The 18628-nt window shown below is 40.1% G+C and overlaps 1 protein-coding gene across 1 annotated transcript in view; it reads left to right on the top strand.

Annotated features, from left to right (window-relative positions):
- Window positions 1-18628, top strand: part of GAREM1 (GRB2 associated regulator of MAPK1 subtype 1) — a 120139-nt gene that overhangs the window by 80985 nt on the left and 20526 nt on the right. Inside the window, exon 3 of the mRNA XM_075213470.1 lies at window positions 4961-5091. Within this exon, the coding sequence (XP_075069571.1) occupies window positions 4961-5091 (131 nt within the window). The remainder of the gene's footprint in view (window positions 1-4960; window positions 5092-18628) is intronic.

Below are 18628 nucleotides of genomic sequence, written 5' to 3'. Positions count from 1 at the left end.
GTAGATGACATCTTGCTCAAAGTAACACTCATGATTCACAGCTCAAGCTATTCAAGACCTGCGTGCCCACTACTTGCTGACTTCCGGGTAGGTCTCCTGGACTCCAGTGAGAGCAGGCTGCTCTCCCGCATCATGCCCACTTCCTAGTGTGATGGGGCCACCATGGCACAATTTTTGGGCCAAAGCCACACAATTCACAACACCACCCCCCTCCCTGGAGGGGAGAAAAAAAATAAATTGGCAACTATGATATAACCAGCTATGATCATCCGCAGGCCATAAAGATGACAATTTGGTTGAAAATATGTATTGCTGATCATGGCATCTAGAAAAGTTTTAAATGCTTTGTAATCAGCAGTGGATACATTTATGTTTATATATATATATATATATATATATATATATATATATATATATATATATATATATATATATATATATATACATACATACATACATACATACATACATACATACATACATACATACATACATGTAATTACCCACAAGTTAATAAAAGTAAATTTGCAGAAACCCCATTTGCTGGGCAGTTTGGGTATTGCTAACTTCTGATGTTATCTAGCTCAGTGGTTCCCAAACTTTTGCAGTTCGCGGCACCCTTAGAGTCTCAATAATTTATTCAAGGCACCCCTACAAAATAATTATCGCGCAGTCCCGTTTTATTAGTCGTTGGGTCAAAAGAACGTAATAAATATTTAGGTCAGGACAGAAATACTTATTTAGTTGTATGCAAAAATAATACACATAAATTCAAGGGAAAAGAATATTTTTATATTTTTTTTTTGATTTATATTTCTGTCAAAGAATAATTTACAGCTGACTCACTCTGTGCCCTCCTTCACCTCCACACGCTCTGTGCCCTCCTTCACCTCCACACGCTCTGTGCCCTCCTTCACCTCCACACGCTCTGTGCCCTCCTTCACCTCCACACGCTCTGTGCCCTCCTTCACCTCCACACGCTCTGTGCCCTCCTTCACCTCCACACGCTCTGTGCCCTCCTTCACCTCCACACGCTCTGTGCCCTCTTCATCGTCACTCTGCCCATTCCTTCATTTTTTTTGCCCCTCATTTGCTGTTTCCCATCACCATTCCCCTCCATTTCTTTACTTACCATACTTGACCTTCTTTCTTCTATTTCTTACGTCTTACCAATTCAGCGGTGCCTGGGACCCAGCATCCTCTCTCCTGCCGCTTGTCACTGAATGTCAGCAATGATGACATCACGCCCGACATTCAGTGAGAAGCGAGGCGGAAGGAGGATGCTGGGTCCTGGGCGCCACCGGATTGGTAAGTTTTTGGGGGTTTTTTGAGGTTTTTTTTTTTTTCTCCTCCTGTCCACCTTAGGAGCCAGGGTTCACACTTTGGGAACCGCCGATCTAGCTGCTCAGTCTCATGGGTATATTTGGAGACCTTACCAGTGGCGTCGGCGACATTGAATTCTTAAAGATTTTATTTCTTCCTGTGAGGCCCAGCGCCTCAGAGCTATAATTCCATATTTGAAACAATTGCAATCAAGACCCAACTGCTTCTACACAGGCCTGCAGGGAGAACTTGGGCCTTGTCTATCAGGTCAGTGAGACGTCGCGTCATACAAGATCTAGAGCTTTCATAACTGTGTATCATTTGTAACCATTATACACATCTGGTGGGCTAGAAGACTAAATGCCCCATAGATGTAAGTATTGACGCAACTTGCCACACAGTGAAGAAAACCGCGTTGTCGTCCATTGCCAAATTCAATGGATGACAAAGCCATGGTCTGACAAGGGTTCGGTTCCAACAGGGGCACTATCTGTGTGTAGTTTGTTCTCACTGTGTTTTTGTGGGTTTCCTCCGATAGGTTAATTGGCTTCTTACAAATTAATTCTACTGTGTTTGTGTGGTTGGAAATATAGATTATAAACTCAGCTGGGACAGGGACGGAAGTGAATGATTACATATTCTTTGTGTAATATGTAGACGCTACATAAATAAAGGCTAATAAATGAATAGGTTAATGAATTTCACATTTTGTTGATACAAGTCATGAGTAATGCTAAGTAAGAAGCTTCCAATGGACCCACAGTCCACTGGGTGTGTGTATCCTTCGTACATACACTGGTCTAACAGTGGGTTTAACTAAATGTGTCCAGCTGCAAAAATTAAAATGTTACTTCCTCCCACTTATATTTGTTAACCATAACAAGAACAGATGTATGTCACTGTAATGCCAAATACGCACATCACTTGTAGTAACAGGCAGGGGATTGACACCAGTCGTACATATACGACAGATGACTGTACACCTAACTGATTACATGGTATTCCCATTGGCGGACACCTACATAGGTGACTGTGCCAACAAAGTATACATTTATTATGCACTTATCTGTATAAACTACTGTTTATATATTTTCTTTACTTTTTGAAGCTTGGCAATAATTAGGTCAGATCCTGTCCGGGGATTTGTCCCATGTGAAATTTCCTGTTGTGGGTAATAAATATGAAATCAAGTAGTGTAACAAAGATCTGGCAGTGTGATGGGTTCCCTTTACTGCTTAACTGGACGTCTCTCAGTTTTGACTTTCAGGATGTAAATGACAGCTAGCGTAGTAATGCATTGGCAGCGGCACTGGACTGTTCTACACCTACAGCTAAAATGCCTCCTCCCACGGGAATTGTTGTCGGCTCATTTTACTTCCAAATAGCAACAATTCTCCTCACTGTTACACAAATTATTGCAAAACATTCCGGATGTAGAGGAAATCTCATTTTAGGCCCCGGAACAATTTTTTCTTAACGCTCTCCACATCAATCTGGACATGCAAGAAATATGGTTGTTATTCTCAGACAACTAACAGATTAAAAAAGACCCACAGCATGTATCTTCAGCAATGTCTCATTAAGATTTCATTCCATTTAATATATATATGTGTGTGTGTGTGTGTGTGTGTGTATATAATATATATATATATATATATATATATGTGTGTGTGTGTATTTAGCACTTACATGTACCCCCAATACAACACACACTACCAGAGTGGGAAAGTACCTACAGTCCCATCACTGGGTCTTACAGCCGTGGGTTTAAAGGGGAACTCTTGCAGATACCAGTTGTTGGCACAGCAAATCAGCATCCACCAATAGTAGTTATAATACATAATTATGTCAACATTGGTTAAAAATGTTATTGTATTTTAGAACTGGTAACATGTAGGTATAAAAGTTCATGTGGGCAGCACGGTGGCGTAGTGGTTAGCACCTCTGCCTCACAGCACTGGGGTCATGAGTTCATGCCATGGCCTTATCTGTGAGGAGTTTGTATGTTCTCCCCGTGTTTGCGTGGGTTTCCTCCCACACTCCAAAAACATACTGGTAGGTTAATTGGCTGCTAACAAATTGACCCTAGTCTATCTGTCTGTGTATGTGTGTGTTAGGGAATTTAGACTGTAAGCCCCAATGGGGCAGGGACTGATGTGAGTGTACAGCGCTGCGTAATTAGTGGAGCTATATAAAGAAGTGATGATGAAGTTAATCTGTTATTAGTTGTAGTGTTTGGTCACATGACTCTGCTTTGTTCAGAACTGCCATCCAACCACAAATGTATATAGACAATTTGCAATCCATGAATGCCATTTGTGGCAGTAAATGGAGCTTGAACGAGTCCCCAGCAGAAGTTAAAAACTTGTGATCCTCCAGCTGTTGTCACTGGCAACTACTATGGACCCCCACTTTATGTAATATTTCATGCCTGGTCGCTGACCGAAATAACTGTTTAATAACCATTGGGGATCACTGATCAATATACTCAGCAAGCTTCACAATTGTAATAAACAATAAGAACATCTCTTCATGTTCATTAGAATATGCAGCAAGTCCCTCACCCCAAGCTCACTTCATATCTTGTACCATTGAGTTTAAATGGAGAATGGCTAGTTCTCTCGCTGCCCTGGACTCCAGGCTACCGCCTTAACCCCGCCTACTATAATCCGCTACCGGCTGCTGTGTAGAATCATGTCCTAGCATGCCCTACCAGAGTGTGATAGGTCTCCTGTTTTACTCTTATTGCCAGAATAGCAACTCAACTAGCTTTCCATCTATCATGCCACATTTGCTTACACCAGGGGGTAAATGTATCAAGCTGAGTGTTTTCCGGCGGGTTTGAATAGTGTAGATGTTGCCTATAACAACCAATCAGATTCTAGCTATCATTTTGTAGAATGTACTAAATAAATGATAGCTAAAATCTGATTGGTTTTTCAAACCCGCCAGAAAACTCTCAGCTTGATACATTTACCCCCAGGTGTATGTTCTGCACAAAAGTCAATTAAAATATATTCCATTGTCACCTTTGCTATAACATCCACTTTGCCCTGTGTTTTAACCTTGCATCATAAAGAGGAAGCGAGCACATTAATCTAACAAAATAAGGGTATACTATAAAATAGAGATCTCGAGGTCTTAGATCAGACACTTGTGCAGCAGCTGTATGCAGACACAGTTCTCATACTGGTTGGAATAAAGCTGTTTATTAGTTGCATACAATTGTGTTATATGATAATGATTTATTTATTTTTTTTAGAGCATGTAACATCTTCTTTTTCAAATTAATTGTAAATGTATGTCTTTGTTTCTTATCATTGCTTTACTTTAGATGTTACATGATAGACACAACCTTTTAACGTTCTCAGAATTTTTACAACAATATTGATTTTTGACAAGAAGCTATTAGGATTATGAAATGTTTTATTTGTGTTTTCACAGCACTGTTATGTATACACCACATTTATTTCTAGTGTTGGTGATTATTATGAAGAAAAATGTTCCATTTCACAACGCAACCTTCACTCTGTAGAATACAAATTGTAGCGAGGGTGCCTTAGATATTGTGAATGGTTTCCACACAGATGTCCAACATAAATATCTTACAACACTTGTGTTTATCATCTGTTTCCAGGGCAGTTCAAGTTGCTGGAGCAAGACCGGGATATTAAGGAGCCAGTGCAGTATTTCAACAGTGTGGAGGAGGTGGCTAAAGCATTTCCTGAGCGGGTCTACGTCATGGAGGAAATAACATTCAACGTCAAGGTAGCCAGGAAGGGACAAATATTTATAACCACTGTAATGATTAAGTGTAGACACTTTATGTTTTGTGGTTTTCTTTATCTTTTTACATTGTACAATATTTAACCTGTTTGTTTTTATTAGAGATCCTAATACACATTTAAATCTCTTACAATGTATTTTTCAATTAGACAGAACATATCAAAGTTTGGTCTTCTTTTGTTTGTTTGTTGTTTGCAGTTCTTCTGGACTGTCCATGGATTAACACGCTAAGATGGCAGTGACTGTTGGGGCAAAATTTTGCTCCACCTGATATTAGAGACTGGTAGATCAGAGATTGCTGAACCCAGGGTGGGCACATTAATGCACCTCTCTATGCCAATATGCAGCAAAGAAAGTTTAATGTTGTGGGACAAGATGCTTAAAAAATAAAGGTCTATTGCAGGATACTTATTTAAGGCCTCCTTGGAGCTGGTGTAGATTGTTCTTTCGCTATATATTTTAAATTGAGGTGAAGGTCACACCAAGGTTGCAGCTAAAGCTATGTCAATATAATAATTTATTATTTCATTTACATTTTTAAACATGATTCCTACATCAGGTGTGGACACCTGTAATACATATAATTTAAATTACAAATTTAACAATGAACTAAAGACTGGCCAGATGCTCCGTTACTCTCATTTAAGATCTTGAGATGACATTTTTTTCCTTTGCTGGCATGTACATGTATGTCTGTGCCCACTATCCTGCAAATGGTCAGACAGAATGTTTGTGTTTGGCATTTTCCAAATGGGCATTCTCATTGTGTCCTGCGGACAAATAGATATATTTTTTGCAAAACTAAAGGAGCTACACTTCTCCATATATTGCAGTCAGTAAATAAAGTATTTAAAGTAAATAAATGTTTAAAAAAGATAGAGGTTATAGGGGCTAGTTAATAAAACTGTGCTTTCACGGAACGGTTCTTGAACGATGACCTGACCAGTTGTGAGTTGGGAAAGCTCTGACTTAACGTATCCTGTGTTGTATCTAGCATTACTTTTATTAAAACTGTGCAAGGTGTATTGGAGGGTGATAATGAAACCAATTCCTGAATGCTTTTGTGTAGCATTTTACTACTTTACATCCATATCTTTCGAGTTGCCTAAGAAAGTACCAAAGCAAAATGACTCTTGTATAACATCGTAGAGTTTTGTACAATCAGATCCCTTTATCCAACTATATCATCCTTTCCTCCTTGGAGCTTACAGTCCCTCAGTTTCCTTACCACATGCTCCCAAACACACAGGCCAGGGCCATAGAGGAAGAAACTGAACTACTCAGAGGACACTCACGCTCATATGGGGAGAAGATACAAATTCCACACAGATGGCACTTTGAGTCCGAATTTATTTGAGTGCTAGGGGGAATGCTGAACACTATCACCTTCTATCAAACATTACTTGTATATCACCCTAAGCATGGTCTCCTGATATTTATGTACAAATATTTTTTCAAAAGTTCCTGTTTTTAACATGCAATGATCACAACTAATACTTGATTATTTAAAGTCCACTTATTGTCTACACAGTGGAGGCAGACACTGTATGGGTGGAACCAAGCCTTCATAGGGATGTAGCCCATCAACACAGTGAGCATGTTTTTCTTTTTACTAGAAGCAGGTAACCTAACTATTGACCAACTCAGTGGTTTGTATTATTATCCCAGGGGTTGGTTGATTTCACCCCATACAACTTCCTATTCTCACATGTCTAATAATCCGGTATTTATATTAAGTTTCAATAAGGCATTGGAGGGGGTATTGCACCTGAACAGATATGTTGATAAATAGCCTATATCACATATTGGCGTTGACAGAAATACATATATGGGTTTGTATATTCAGAAAACGTGTAATAAATAGTAAAGTCAAATATGTATATTCATGTAATAGCAATACTTTGCTTACTGTTCTGGAGACAGGTATAAAGATCACTTAAATGGTAAAAAAAAAAAAAAATTGTTTTACCTCTTCTAAATCTTTCACATCATACTTTATATAATTTGCAGTTGTTCCCTTCATTGAGGTAGCCCTACCAGAAACACACAATATTATTTTAGTTTGGTTCAGAATAAAGTAAAGCGTAGGCAATAGTATTAATTTAACAATTGTACTACATGTATTTTATCCAACTGCTAGATATTAAGGAATCATGTTGTACAGTAATATGTGCTGGATTGATACAATAAGACCATCTAAGAATTTACACTTTTTACCTTTTTTTTTTTTTTTCTGATGGCATCGGGAATATGTTCATTCAAATCTGCAGTAGAGTCTAATATTAGCCTGTGCAAGTTGCCTTGTCATGTGGTATGTGTTGTGTTTGAGAATCCTTGCCCCCCCCCCCCCCCCCCTATAACAATCTAATATTGAGTCATTAGTTCTGGTATATATTGTGGATATATTACTTTGTATGGAGACATTCTGAAAAAAAAATATATACTCACATAACCCTGTGTGAAGTGTACGAATGACATAGCTGTATGCTACCTCTCTGTACCAGCCTATAAGCAAACTTTAAGCGTCATGTCGGTCTCCCGATTGTCTGCGTTTTGTCATTCCAATCCCGGTCACACCACAAATAATGTCAGACTTGCTCTGAATTACTAGATGACACACTCACAATGTTGTATCACACACAAAAAAAGTCAGATAAAATGAATTAAGAGAAGATAGGGGAATTATGGGACAGAGACCAAAACAATGGCTCTTTGCTTGCTCAGTTTAGTTTGATTATACAGTATTTAGGAACGTTTGTTGTAGAAGCTAGTACAGATGTTCAATCAACATATACATTCATCTCTTAATATCGATACTAGACAATTTCTATAAGAACATAAAAATATTCCATACATAGCAAAATTGACTCAAATATATTTAATAGATCATTTAATAGCATTAGTATATGTGTTATCTTATCCTTTAACACTCATATGACAGTCGTGTAATTGTCTCAGGACAGAATTATTGTGGCTACTATAGACAACAGATGTACAACAAATAAAGATTATCTTCCTCTTAGGTAGGAACCTACAACGTTTGGGTGTGTTATTTATCCAGTACATACAAAGCAGCAAAATATTCTGCAGTGGAAAACAACAAAGGAAATGTCATAGAAACCTATCCCAAAATAACAACACTACGATCCCTGTCTAAAAGATCTACGCACAGTTTAAATTAATTGAGGCATAAGGTGAAGGTACAGATATTGGAATCTATAAATAAGGTACAAGTATAGCCATAGTTGACAAGAGTTTGAAGAAATGTCCCCACAGACCTCCAGCTGAGAAGGAAGCTGGACTGGAAAGGATGTATGTGACCTGTGGTTCTTATTGGGAACCACCTCTTTTGGTGTCCCACAACAATGGCATTAGAACACTTGTGGTCCCAGCTAAAAGAAAGCTTGGCACCACTTCTGGCATTATTTACAACCCCCAATGACTGAAGGAATAGGCCACAGAGGCAAGACACAAGGAATGGCTGCTTAGCTGCTGAACAAAACCTTTGTGGTGAGTGTGTGACATCCAGGGACCCGGGGAGGAGGTCCTGGGATCCACCCAGCAAACTGGGCAGCAGGCCTTGCTGCACTGGGCAAAAGTACACCATAACCGTTAGAATGTGAGTGAAATGGGACAGTCTTGAAGGAGAGGTTAGAACGTGGCAGTATGATAGAAGGGAGAGGCAGCATACATTGAAGGGGCTGAGAGAACACTAGCATTTAAGTGTTTGAGCCAAAACATGTAAAGTGTCACCCACTCAGAGGATTGGGGAGCAGGGCTTATGGAACACTAGCTGGGAAATATCAGAGCCCAACCAAGTGAATAGTACCCACCGCCAAGGAGGGGTGATACTGCGGCTGAGAGAAGCACACAGGGATTGCGATCAGCATCCAACTGAAAAATATTACCCTGCAGAGGAGGGGTTATGGAACACTGCTGTGATAGGTGAATGTGAGCTAAAAAGAACATTTTAAATGTGACTGCCCAATCAACATAATCAAGTGATTCTCTTGAGAATTCTGTTGGAGGAGACAGGAGATGTATTGCTAGAGTGAAGAGAATTTATTTTGTGAGAACTGTTATACTGCAACACCGCCTTACTACACCCGTGTACACCCTTTAGAGACATTGTTCTGACATTGACTCTGGACACTGATAGTCACACTCAAGTGCTAGCCAGAGCAGAGAAGAAAGCCAGGTGAGGTGCATTACCTACCCATGCACCAACCCAATACCACACGCAGTGACAGGGGGTTAACATATAAAAACAAAAAAATAAAAAATAAATATTTTTGCTTAAACACACAACACACCATCATGAGCAATTAAAATAAAACTTTCAAATCTTTATTTAAATGTTGAGTTATAGCCAGACTGCAAGATGATTATCCTTCATAGTAGAGTTAGGCAACCTGTGACTCCGCAGTTGTAGAACTTCACTGAGAAGACCACTTGAGTACACACTAAGGCTGTCTCCATCTTTTGCTGTACAGTGATGCTGACATGGTTGATGGTGTAAATTATGTGCCCCTCTAGAACCAAATATAAAGTAATGACATTAACAGGCGCCAAACATAAAGATAAATTTCTCAACTGTGCTATGTTGTTAATCTCTAATCATCCCACATTTGAACCCCTAAACTGATAAGTAGGCTATAGGACATGGGAAATCAGTGCTGTGTAAGTAATTCCCAAAAGATGGTCTTGTTTCTTTTATAACTGTGCTCACGGTCTGGATACTATTTCAAGAGCAAAGGCACCCAGAGGCAGTTCTGGATTTAGACCTCATGGGGCCCTAGGCAAGATATTGGTTTGCCCCTCCCCCTTCTCCTCCTTCCCTGAAATAATCCATAGCACTATCATTTTTTTTAGCATAGCATATACTCCTATGGTTAAGTAGAAGGGTAAGATATGTGCGCCACACATCACGCTGCTCCTCCTACATCACCATGCGGCCCCTCATTATTGTCCCTCTCATCACACTGTGCCCTCCTTTATCATTACACTGCATCACACTGAGGTCCCAGCAGTTAAAGAATAATGACCATGGACCCCATATTTTGTCAAAGGATCTATCAGAATTTTGAATTATGCTGGTCATATGCTCCATACGATGAATATTAAGCTTAGTGGTCGAAGTGGAAATTTAGAAGTGGAGGTATGTAAAATGTAATGGGAATGTAAACAAGTGAATGGAATTTTATTATTTTACAATGAAGGCAGTACGAGAAGTAGCGGTATGGCATACTACCATATACACCCCACTTCCACCACAGCTTACCTTTCAACTCACACAAATTGTACTTTATCTTTAACTAAACTTAGGTATTAATCATAATTAACATGTCAAGAAACTGCAGTTCATGGTTAGCAAGCCCAGTAATAAAAAAAAACAGCAGTCTCCTATCACTACCACGTCACAGACCGTCCGCCACTACAGTTACTGACTGCAGCCCTCTACCTACAGAAACCTGAAAAAGCTGCATGAATCCCAAAGTGCAACATTTAAACAAGTCAGACCTCCTCATAATATAAATCCCACCAGAGTCAGGATAGTTGGCAGACTGTCCTGCTATCTCCCACCTGTTCTCGTCACTTTCACGGCTTGTGGCTGTTGGTGTCTTTATCAGTTGCTGCTTGTCTGGATCCTGGAATGTTAGAGGCCCTATTTGTAAAAAAAAATGGGTACATGAAATTTTGTAAACTCCAACCAACCCCAGTGTTAAATCAATATAGCACCCACATTTTATAAGTAGACCTCCCTCCAACCAAAACATTAAATTAATAGCATACATATTTAATAAATAGACCAATTTCCCTCCAACCAGCTCCAATATTAAATTAATAGTGTTACCATTTAAAAAATAAACCTATTTCCATCCCACAAACAGCCCCTCATACATACACATAATATAAATACACTGGCCCCTCACACACACATAATATACATACACTGGCCCCTCACACACATATATTATATTAATATAAAGGGTGCCTCTTTTCATTTTGAGGTAAGAGAGGTGTCCGGATTGAGGCAGCGGGTCATGTGAGGGAGTAGATAATGAGCATGTGTCATGGGGAATATCAGAGAAAAGCTGGTGAGTGTTGTAAGGGTATTGTTGACTGAGGAGGGACCGTGTGGGGAACAGACTTTTCTAACTCGCATGCCCCCCCCCCCCCCTCTGCCCAGCACCTTCACACATGAACCCTATCTGCCCAGCACCTTTAGCCACACACGCCCCCCCTATGCCACCCTGCAGTTTCTATCACACATGCCCCCCCTGTACCCTGCAGCTTCCAGCACACATGCCCCCCCTCTTTCCAGCACCTTTAGCCACACAAGCCCCCCCTATGCCCTGCAGCTTCCATCACACATACCCCACCTATGCTCTGCAGCTCCCATCACACATGCCGCCCCTGTGCCCTGCAGCTCCCATCGTACATGCCCCCCCTGTGCCCTGCAGCTCCCATCGTACATGCCCCCCCCTGCACCGACTACCTTACAATTCCAGCAGCCCTGCCTTCACTGTGCACCATGTGACCGCTGAGATCACATGACCCTGATGTCATATCGAGTGCCAAGGTACCTAAGCTGAAGGGGATTTAGCCTCTACCCCTAGCTCTAACACCAGCCCCTAACCCGACTCGCGGCGCGTCGGGGGAGGGGCCGCAATTTTTTTATTTTCTTTCTCTTGTCCCTCCCCCATCTGGGCCCCCTGAGAGCCACTAGACCCTAGGCAGGTGCCTAGGTTGCCTAGCAGTAAATCTGACCCTGCCCAGAGGCAGGCTTTAGATCTGCAGATGGAGCCAGATTTTTTTTTACAATATGTTTACAAGTGATCCATGATCATACATATATACTTGTGATTTGGTACAAGGAATTAAACTCTGTAGTGACGTGTCCGTTTTCTCCTAGTAACCTCTTCAGTCTGCCTTTAGCTTTACGTGACCACTTATAAAGAATATATCTGCAGTGCCTTTACGATAGCTCACACTGTAACTGATGAGCAATAAACCATACACTGAGGTTCACAGAAGCAGTAACTAGTAATAGATTAAATAACCACACAGACATTGGTTAAACATAACACAGACATAGAACAGAGTAGTATTACTGATCCCTTTGTACTGTTCCTGGGGATGGATCTTGGCCCTAGTAGTGCTGTGATATGGGGCTTTTTTCTCACTCTACATCATCATCATCACCATTTATATATATATATATAGCGCCACTAATTCCGCAGCGCTGTACAGAGAACTCATTCACATCCTACGGTCTGACTTCCCTCTCCTGCCACTAGGGTCAGGCAGGCAAATGGCCACAGGCTACAGTGTCCCCTCTTTGGAAAATATCCGGGTATCTGGGATGAGCCTGTTCAATCTCTGAGATCATACCCCAGACCGCTAGTTGGTAAACTGTCCACAATCGTGCCCCAAAATAATCCAGCCCGATGGGAATAGCAATCACCAGTATAGACTTGGTGAAGACCAGCAGAAAGAAGAACCACCCTACATGGCCTTTATGATTGGCCTGGTACATCTATTTTGCCACAGTCCTGCAGACCACAGTCTGACGTTCGCTTTATGAAACATACAATATACATTTATTTACTTTTTAGAACTCACAATTCTGTGAGTATTCCTCCTGTATTCTTTGTACATTTAGCTTAAATGTGTGACCCTTTTTCCTCAGTCCTTAGCTTTTTGCTATGTTTTCTCGTGTGAGACACTTTTTGTCTTGACGCATTAAATCATTTTGTTTCAGTAAGTGACTCACCTGCGGTGTGTTTGCCAGACATTCGACCTTTAAAATCAGTCCTGTTACTTTGGAAACCCGCATAGCGAAGTTTTGGTTTTCAGTCGTCTTTGTCTCATATTGTTAATTAATCTTGAAATTTAATGAAAAACATGCAGATAATTGTTTTTAGAGCAAGATAGGAGTTGTTTGACATTACAGATATTTTTTTTTTTTTGCTCTGAAAATCCCAATAGTAGAATAGCCACCATTAATTGCTAAACTAAAGCCAGTGTTCAATTATGCAAACTGACTGTTAAAGATAAATTACCTGCACTCCAAAATTGAAGTTACAGTTCACCTTTCTAATCAGTTGTACCCTCAAAGTGATGGAACATGAAATTATAGAGATTGGGATCTTCCTCTACTGTAGCCTTCCTTCCGTCTGTATCCTGGAGGATGTCCTGAACATAGTGGCCAATAATGTACAATAAGGACATTTTACTGCTGGCCACATTAAGCACATTAGCCTAGGTCAATATTTGGTGTATACTACAGTCCACATAACTGCACATGGCTATGATATATATTTCTTGTGCATTAAATACTCCTCTTCAATATATACTAATGAAGGAATCACAGAAAATAGCAATATCGATTTGGGCAGTTGAAAATTCTTTTTCTGGTCAGTCAAGGAATGGGGTCATGATTTAAAAAAAAAAAACAATACTGTTGAAGAACTTAACTCTGGTACAAAGGAATCTAAACCTTGTGGTCCGGTGTCCCAATCCTAGAAGTATTTTCATCTAATAAAGTACATACTTTCTATATTTCTTTACTGTATACCTTAACACCAAGGCGACCACCACTCCCATCAGTAGACAGCAGCTGCTACGAGACAAACCAGGCAGAATTGTCAATTACTATGGCTTGTGCTGTTGACCGTCCCCTGAAGAGGAATGAGCAGAGCTGTCTGTGTTGCTTATCATGCCTGACCCTACACTAACAAGATTCATACTGGGTGAAACATTCTTTGTGTAGGAGGGAATCCTGTTTCTGAATGTCCAGTGGCAAAATCATTTACTTAGAACTGACATGTAAATTAAGCTCTAAGAAGTATCTTGCTTATTTGAATCAGAGCTCTATGAAATATAAATTTAACAGACTGTAATACAACACCCACAATTTGGTAATTCAAGCTACATGTGACGCATATCTCCATTTTTTTATTTTTATTTAAAGGCTGATATATATGTACATGAAAGGTGGCATACTGTGTACAGCTTGAGTGCGTGTTACATACTGTACATAGATGCCATGTTAATCCATGTGTGTTATACTGAAGTTTGTATTGACTAATAAGGCTGAGTTAGTACATATTTTTATTTATTGGAATTATAATAATGTATTAGAGCCTGGCCGCATCAAACCTGTTCCTCGTTTTAGCCACACACTTTTTTATTTTTTATTTATTTTTATAACATGACCACACTTTTTTTTTTGTCAGAAAATATAAAAGTATTATATAGCAGCCATAACAAAGCACAATACAATACAATTCAAATGAGTGTTGGTTTATTTTTTGTTTTGCTTTTTAAATAACAAGGGTCAGGTGCAGCCATATTTGCATCTGAATGCAAGCAGCCTGGTTGCTATGACAACCAAGTGTTTCAGTAAACTTTCTTATTCACAACGAGGTCATCAAAGACAAAACATCCCCTGCTTGAGTCAAAAACAGCCAGCACATAAAATTAGTTGCTACAGATCCAGTAAACATTTCAAAAGAAAATCATTCCATAGACATAACATAGCCGAAGTAAAATGTTACATAAAATAAAGTTTGTTATTTTAGAATATAAAAAGTTGTAGGTTTATGCATTTCATTGTCAACTTCCATCAGAAGTAGATTTACAACTTGATTGGAATCAAATTTCACGGCTCTCTATAGTTGATTAAAAGAGAACATTTGCTGTACTCTGCCAATATGAGCTCTAAATGAATGTTATTGTTATTTTTGGTATCTTTGAAAATGTATTAATAAGATCCATGTATGGACATGTAATATGTTTTACAGTGTTTATATATCCAACAAAAATGTTGGCTATATTTTATGCACAGACAACATGCTTCCTTTGTGCATATTTCTAAACATTAACTAGTATGGCATGCATTGTTGTAGCCAGTCATCCTCCTTTATTATAGTGTTTATGTGCGCGACAGTTGTTATATTAGTTTTTCACTGCAATATTTGTAACACGAACCTAGCATTTCACTTATAATTAATTCTGTGGTAATACAAGCTCATTCCTGGGGTTATTTTTAACTACATTTTTAATGATGTATTTCTTCCCTTGTCATTAGGTTACTCTGCCAGGCTCCTTAATGTCTCCATGTTTTGTCCTCAAAACAGTAAAGACACTCACATGGGAATAAGTTTGGTTTGCTTTAAAATATAGCACTTCTGCCTCACAGCACTGGGGTCATGAGTTCAATTCCCAGCCATGGCCTTATCTGTGTGGAGTTTGTAAGTTCTCCCCGTGTTTGCGTGGGTTTCCTCCGGGTGCTCCAGTTTCCTCCCACACTCCAAAAACATACTGGTAGGTTAATTGGCTGCTAACAAATTGACCCTAGTCTGTGTCTGTCTGTCTGTCTCTGTGTGTGTTAGGGGATTTAGACTGTAAGCCTCAATGGGGCAGGGACTGATGTGAGTGAGTTCTCTGTACAGCGCTGCGGAATTAGTGGTGCTATATAAAGAAATGGTAATAATAATGTTTTTACATTAACTCCTATCTGCAGAAGTATCAATGTTAGTTTTAGATATAACCAACCCCTTGTTATTGACAGTTCGAGTCCAGTGTTAGTGGGGAGTAAATGGACACAGAATTATATGGAAAAGCAGTACAGTATATGGAGCAATTCTTGCCGCCTGTAAAGTCAGTTCAAGGCGTTTAGACACCAATTACACTTTAAGTATAGTTATTTTGTTCTCTGCAGTAGTTGATGCTACTGACATCCAGGGTATACATGCATATCAATAAGTCCACAGCACAATCTGGCTTGCATGCAGAAATATAATTTCCATAAGTCTACCGATAATTGTGCCATGGAATAGTTTACAGATTCATCGGCCTGTAATATTTTTTGGAATGGAGATGATTGAACTAGTTCAGGATCTACATGATCACTTAGGTTGGTTTATGAACTTTTATGACCTGTGAGAAAAATTACATGCAGAAAAATAGCTTCCGCCATATATAATTAAGTAGGAAGTTGTAATAAAATCTGAAGAAAGAGGTTCATGTAATTCCACTGTCGCAATACTGGCAATCTAATCAATAAGTTGCATAATTTGTGATGTATTATATAGCAAGTGTGTAACATTTCCAAGAATAATCAGGTGGTACACCAGTTGTATTGTTGAAACTGGCTATCATTGTACAGAACAACAAATTAAAAATTTTCAGTGCGCATCCACACATGCGTCTAGGTCAATTAAATGTTATTTTATATAGGTATACCTGCTGAAGTGAAACTCCAAACAGCTGGGCAAAGAGTATTATTATTATTATCCTTTGTTAGGCGCCACAAGATTTCCGCAGCGCCGTACACCATACAAACAGTACACTATACAGGGTGAAACAGTACAAAACAATAAACAGAGATACCAGTACTTCAGGAGCTCCAGGCAGGTTAAAGCAATAAACACGGAGCAGAAGAACAGGTGAGGAGACAGGAGGAAAGAGGGCCCTGCTCAAGTGAGCTTACATCCTAAGGGAGGGAAAACAGAACAGGCACAAGGGGAGCCAGATGAGGCAAGGGAGAGAGCGAGTGGAGGAGATGAAGGGAGCAGCAGTGAGAGAGACATGAAGGGAGCAGCAGTGAGAGAGACATGAAGGGAGCAGCAGTGAGAGAGACATGGAGGGAGCAGCAGTGAGAGAGACATGGAGGTCCCAGAAACTGTATGTTCCTGGCAGGTCAAACCGTCCAGCACTGCCATCCATCTTTCCTCTTCCACCTCATCCCATTTGAAACAAGTTGGCTGTATGCCCTACATGTCCACTTCAAGGTCTGTCATACCCAGGCCACTGTTGGTTCATTAAAGTAAATCAAGTTTTACTGAAACACATATCATTGGTGTTATACATGATCTCATCAATAGTTCAATAATAATGCATTATTTATAAGGCGCCACAAAACTAGAGCACCGTACGAATCCGCGCCTGCTCATGATAGCCTACATTGCAAAAAGAGAGAGTAATGCTGGGATAATAGGAGCTAAAGAGATGGTATGGTAAGACGCAGAGGGAGTAGTATCAGGAGGATAGACTATTGTGAAGATGTCTGTTTGGGGGGAGAGAGCTTAAAAGATTGAAGTTTGAGGGAAAGTCTAGCCAGATGGAGTAGAGGGTTCCATAAGAGGGACATGAGAGCATGTGAGAGGTGCGTGTCAGAGATGGATGAAAGAGGACGTGAGTGAGAGTATCTTGTGCTAGGGTCAGAGAAATATGAGGGGAGGTTAGGGATAGTAGGTTGAATTGGATTTTGGAGGTTATGGGAACCAGTATAGAGTTGTGCAGCAGATAGCAAACGTCAAGAGATGGGGATCAGTTTAACTTTGGTATTCAGGATAGATTGGTGAGGTGAAGGCTAGTTCGGAGAAGGTTGCAGTCTAGGTGGGAGATAATGAGAGAATGAACAATGGTTTTGATGATGAGTAAGAATAGGCCATATTCTAGCAATGTTTTGAAGGAGGCGGTGGCAGGGGACTGTACATGTGGGGGCAAAGCTGAGGGTGAAGACAAGGATGTCACCAAGGATTGGGGAACTGGTAAGAACTTGATGTCTTGAGTGGTGAGGGAGACTAGTGGAGATGGTGGGAGGAGAGTTTGGTGGAGGAAAGATCATGAGCTCACTTTTGGACATGTTGAGCCTAAATTAGGTTTGGGGCATGCAAGTTGTGATGACTGAGAGACAGTTTGACACACCACATGAAGGAGAGATGTTGTGGGAGGAGAGGTAGATTTGGGTGTCATCTGCATAGCAGTGGTAGTGGAGGAGGAGAAAAGCAGAGGGCTGAGAACGGATCCCCAGGACCCCAACAGATAGTGGGAGTGGAAGAGAAAATGTGCCAGAAGTAGAGACACTAAAGGATTGTTTTGAAAGGTAAGAGGTGACCCAGGAGAAAACACTGATGCAAGAGCAAGGCAGTTATTGGGGATGCAGGTTGTATGTAGGTCATGAGCGGTCAAAGGAGGATGAGTATGGAGAAGTGACACTTTGAATAAGCTGAGAGCAGTTCATTGGTTACTTTAGGTAAGACCGTCTCTGTCCAACCAAGCTTCCACCACCTACATGCCACAGAGTCTAGGATGGAGTTAAATGAGTGAAAGTAGGTTAAACTTCTCTATTAGTTTCAAAACAAAGGTGATGTGAGAGAGAGGTAAGGTCAATAGACGGTTTCTTTAGGATAGGAAAGATTGTTTAAAGATGGAAGAGAAAGTGCTAGTTGAAACAAGTTGAGCTAGATGTGAGCAACTATTGATACAAAATATATTTCCAGAAACAGTTACATAAAAAAAAACCCACTAAGTTCTGCAGTTGGGCATCAAGACATTTATAGTTCTGTGTGTAAAGAAAAGGTACAATGAAAAAGGTGAGAATTTCCTTATTGAATAACTTTCACAATGCTGCTGGACCTGTTACTGCTAACACTACCCGGTCAGTACAGTGAGTAATGAAAATTGCAATAATTTCCTGGTTAGTTGGACAGGAAATTATTAGAGG

Source organism: Mixophyes fleayi, chromosome 5 (genome assembly GCF_038048845.1).
Source record: "Mixophyes fleayi isolate aMixFle1 chromosome 5, aMixFle1.hap1, whole genome shotgun sequence".
Taxonomy (NCBI): Eukaryota; Metazoa; Chordata; class Amphibia; order Anura; family Limnodynastidae; genus Mixophyes; species Mixophyes fleayi.
This window is presented reverse-complemented; position numbering and strand designations above follow the sequence as displayed.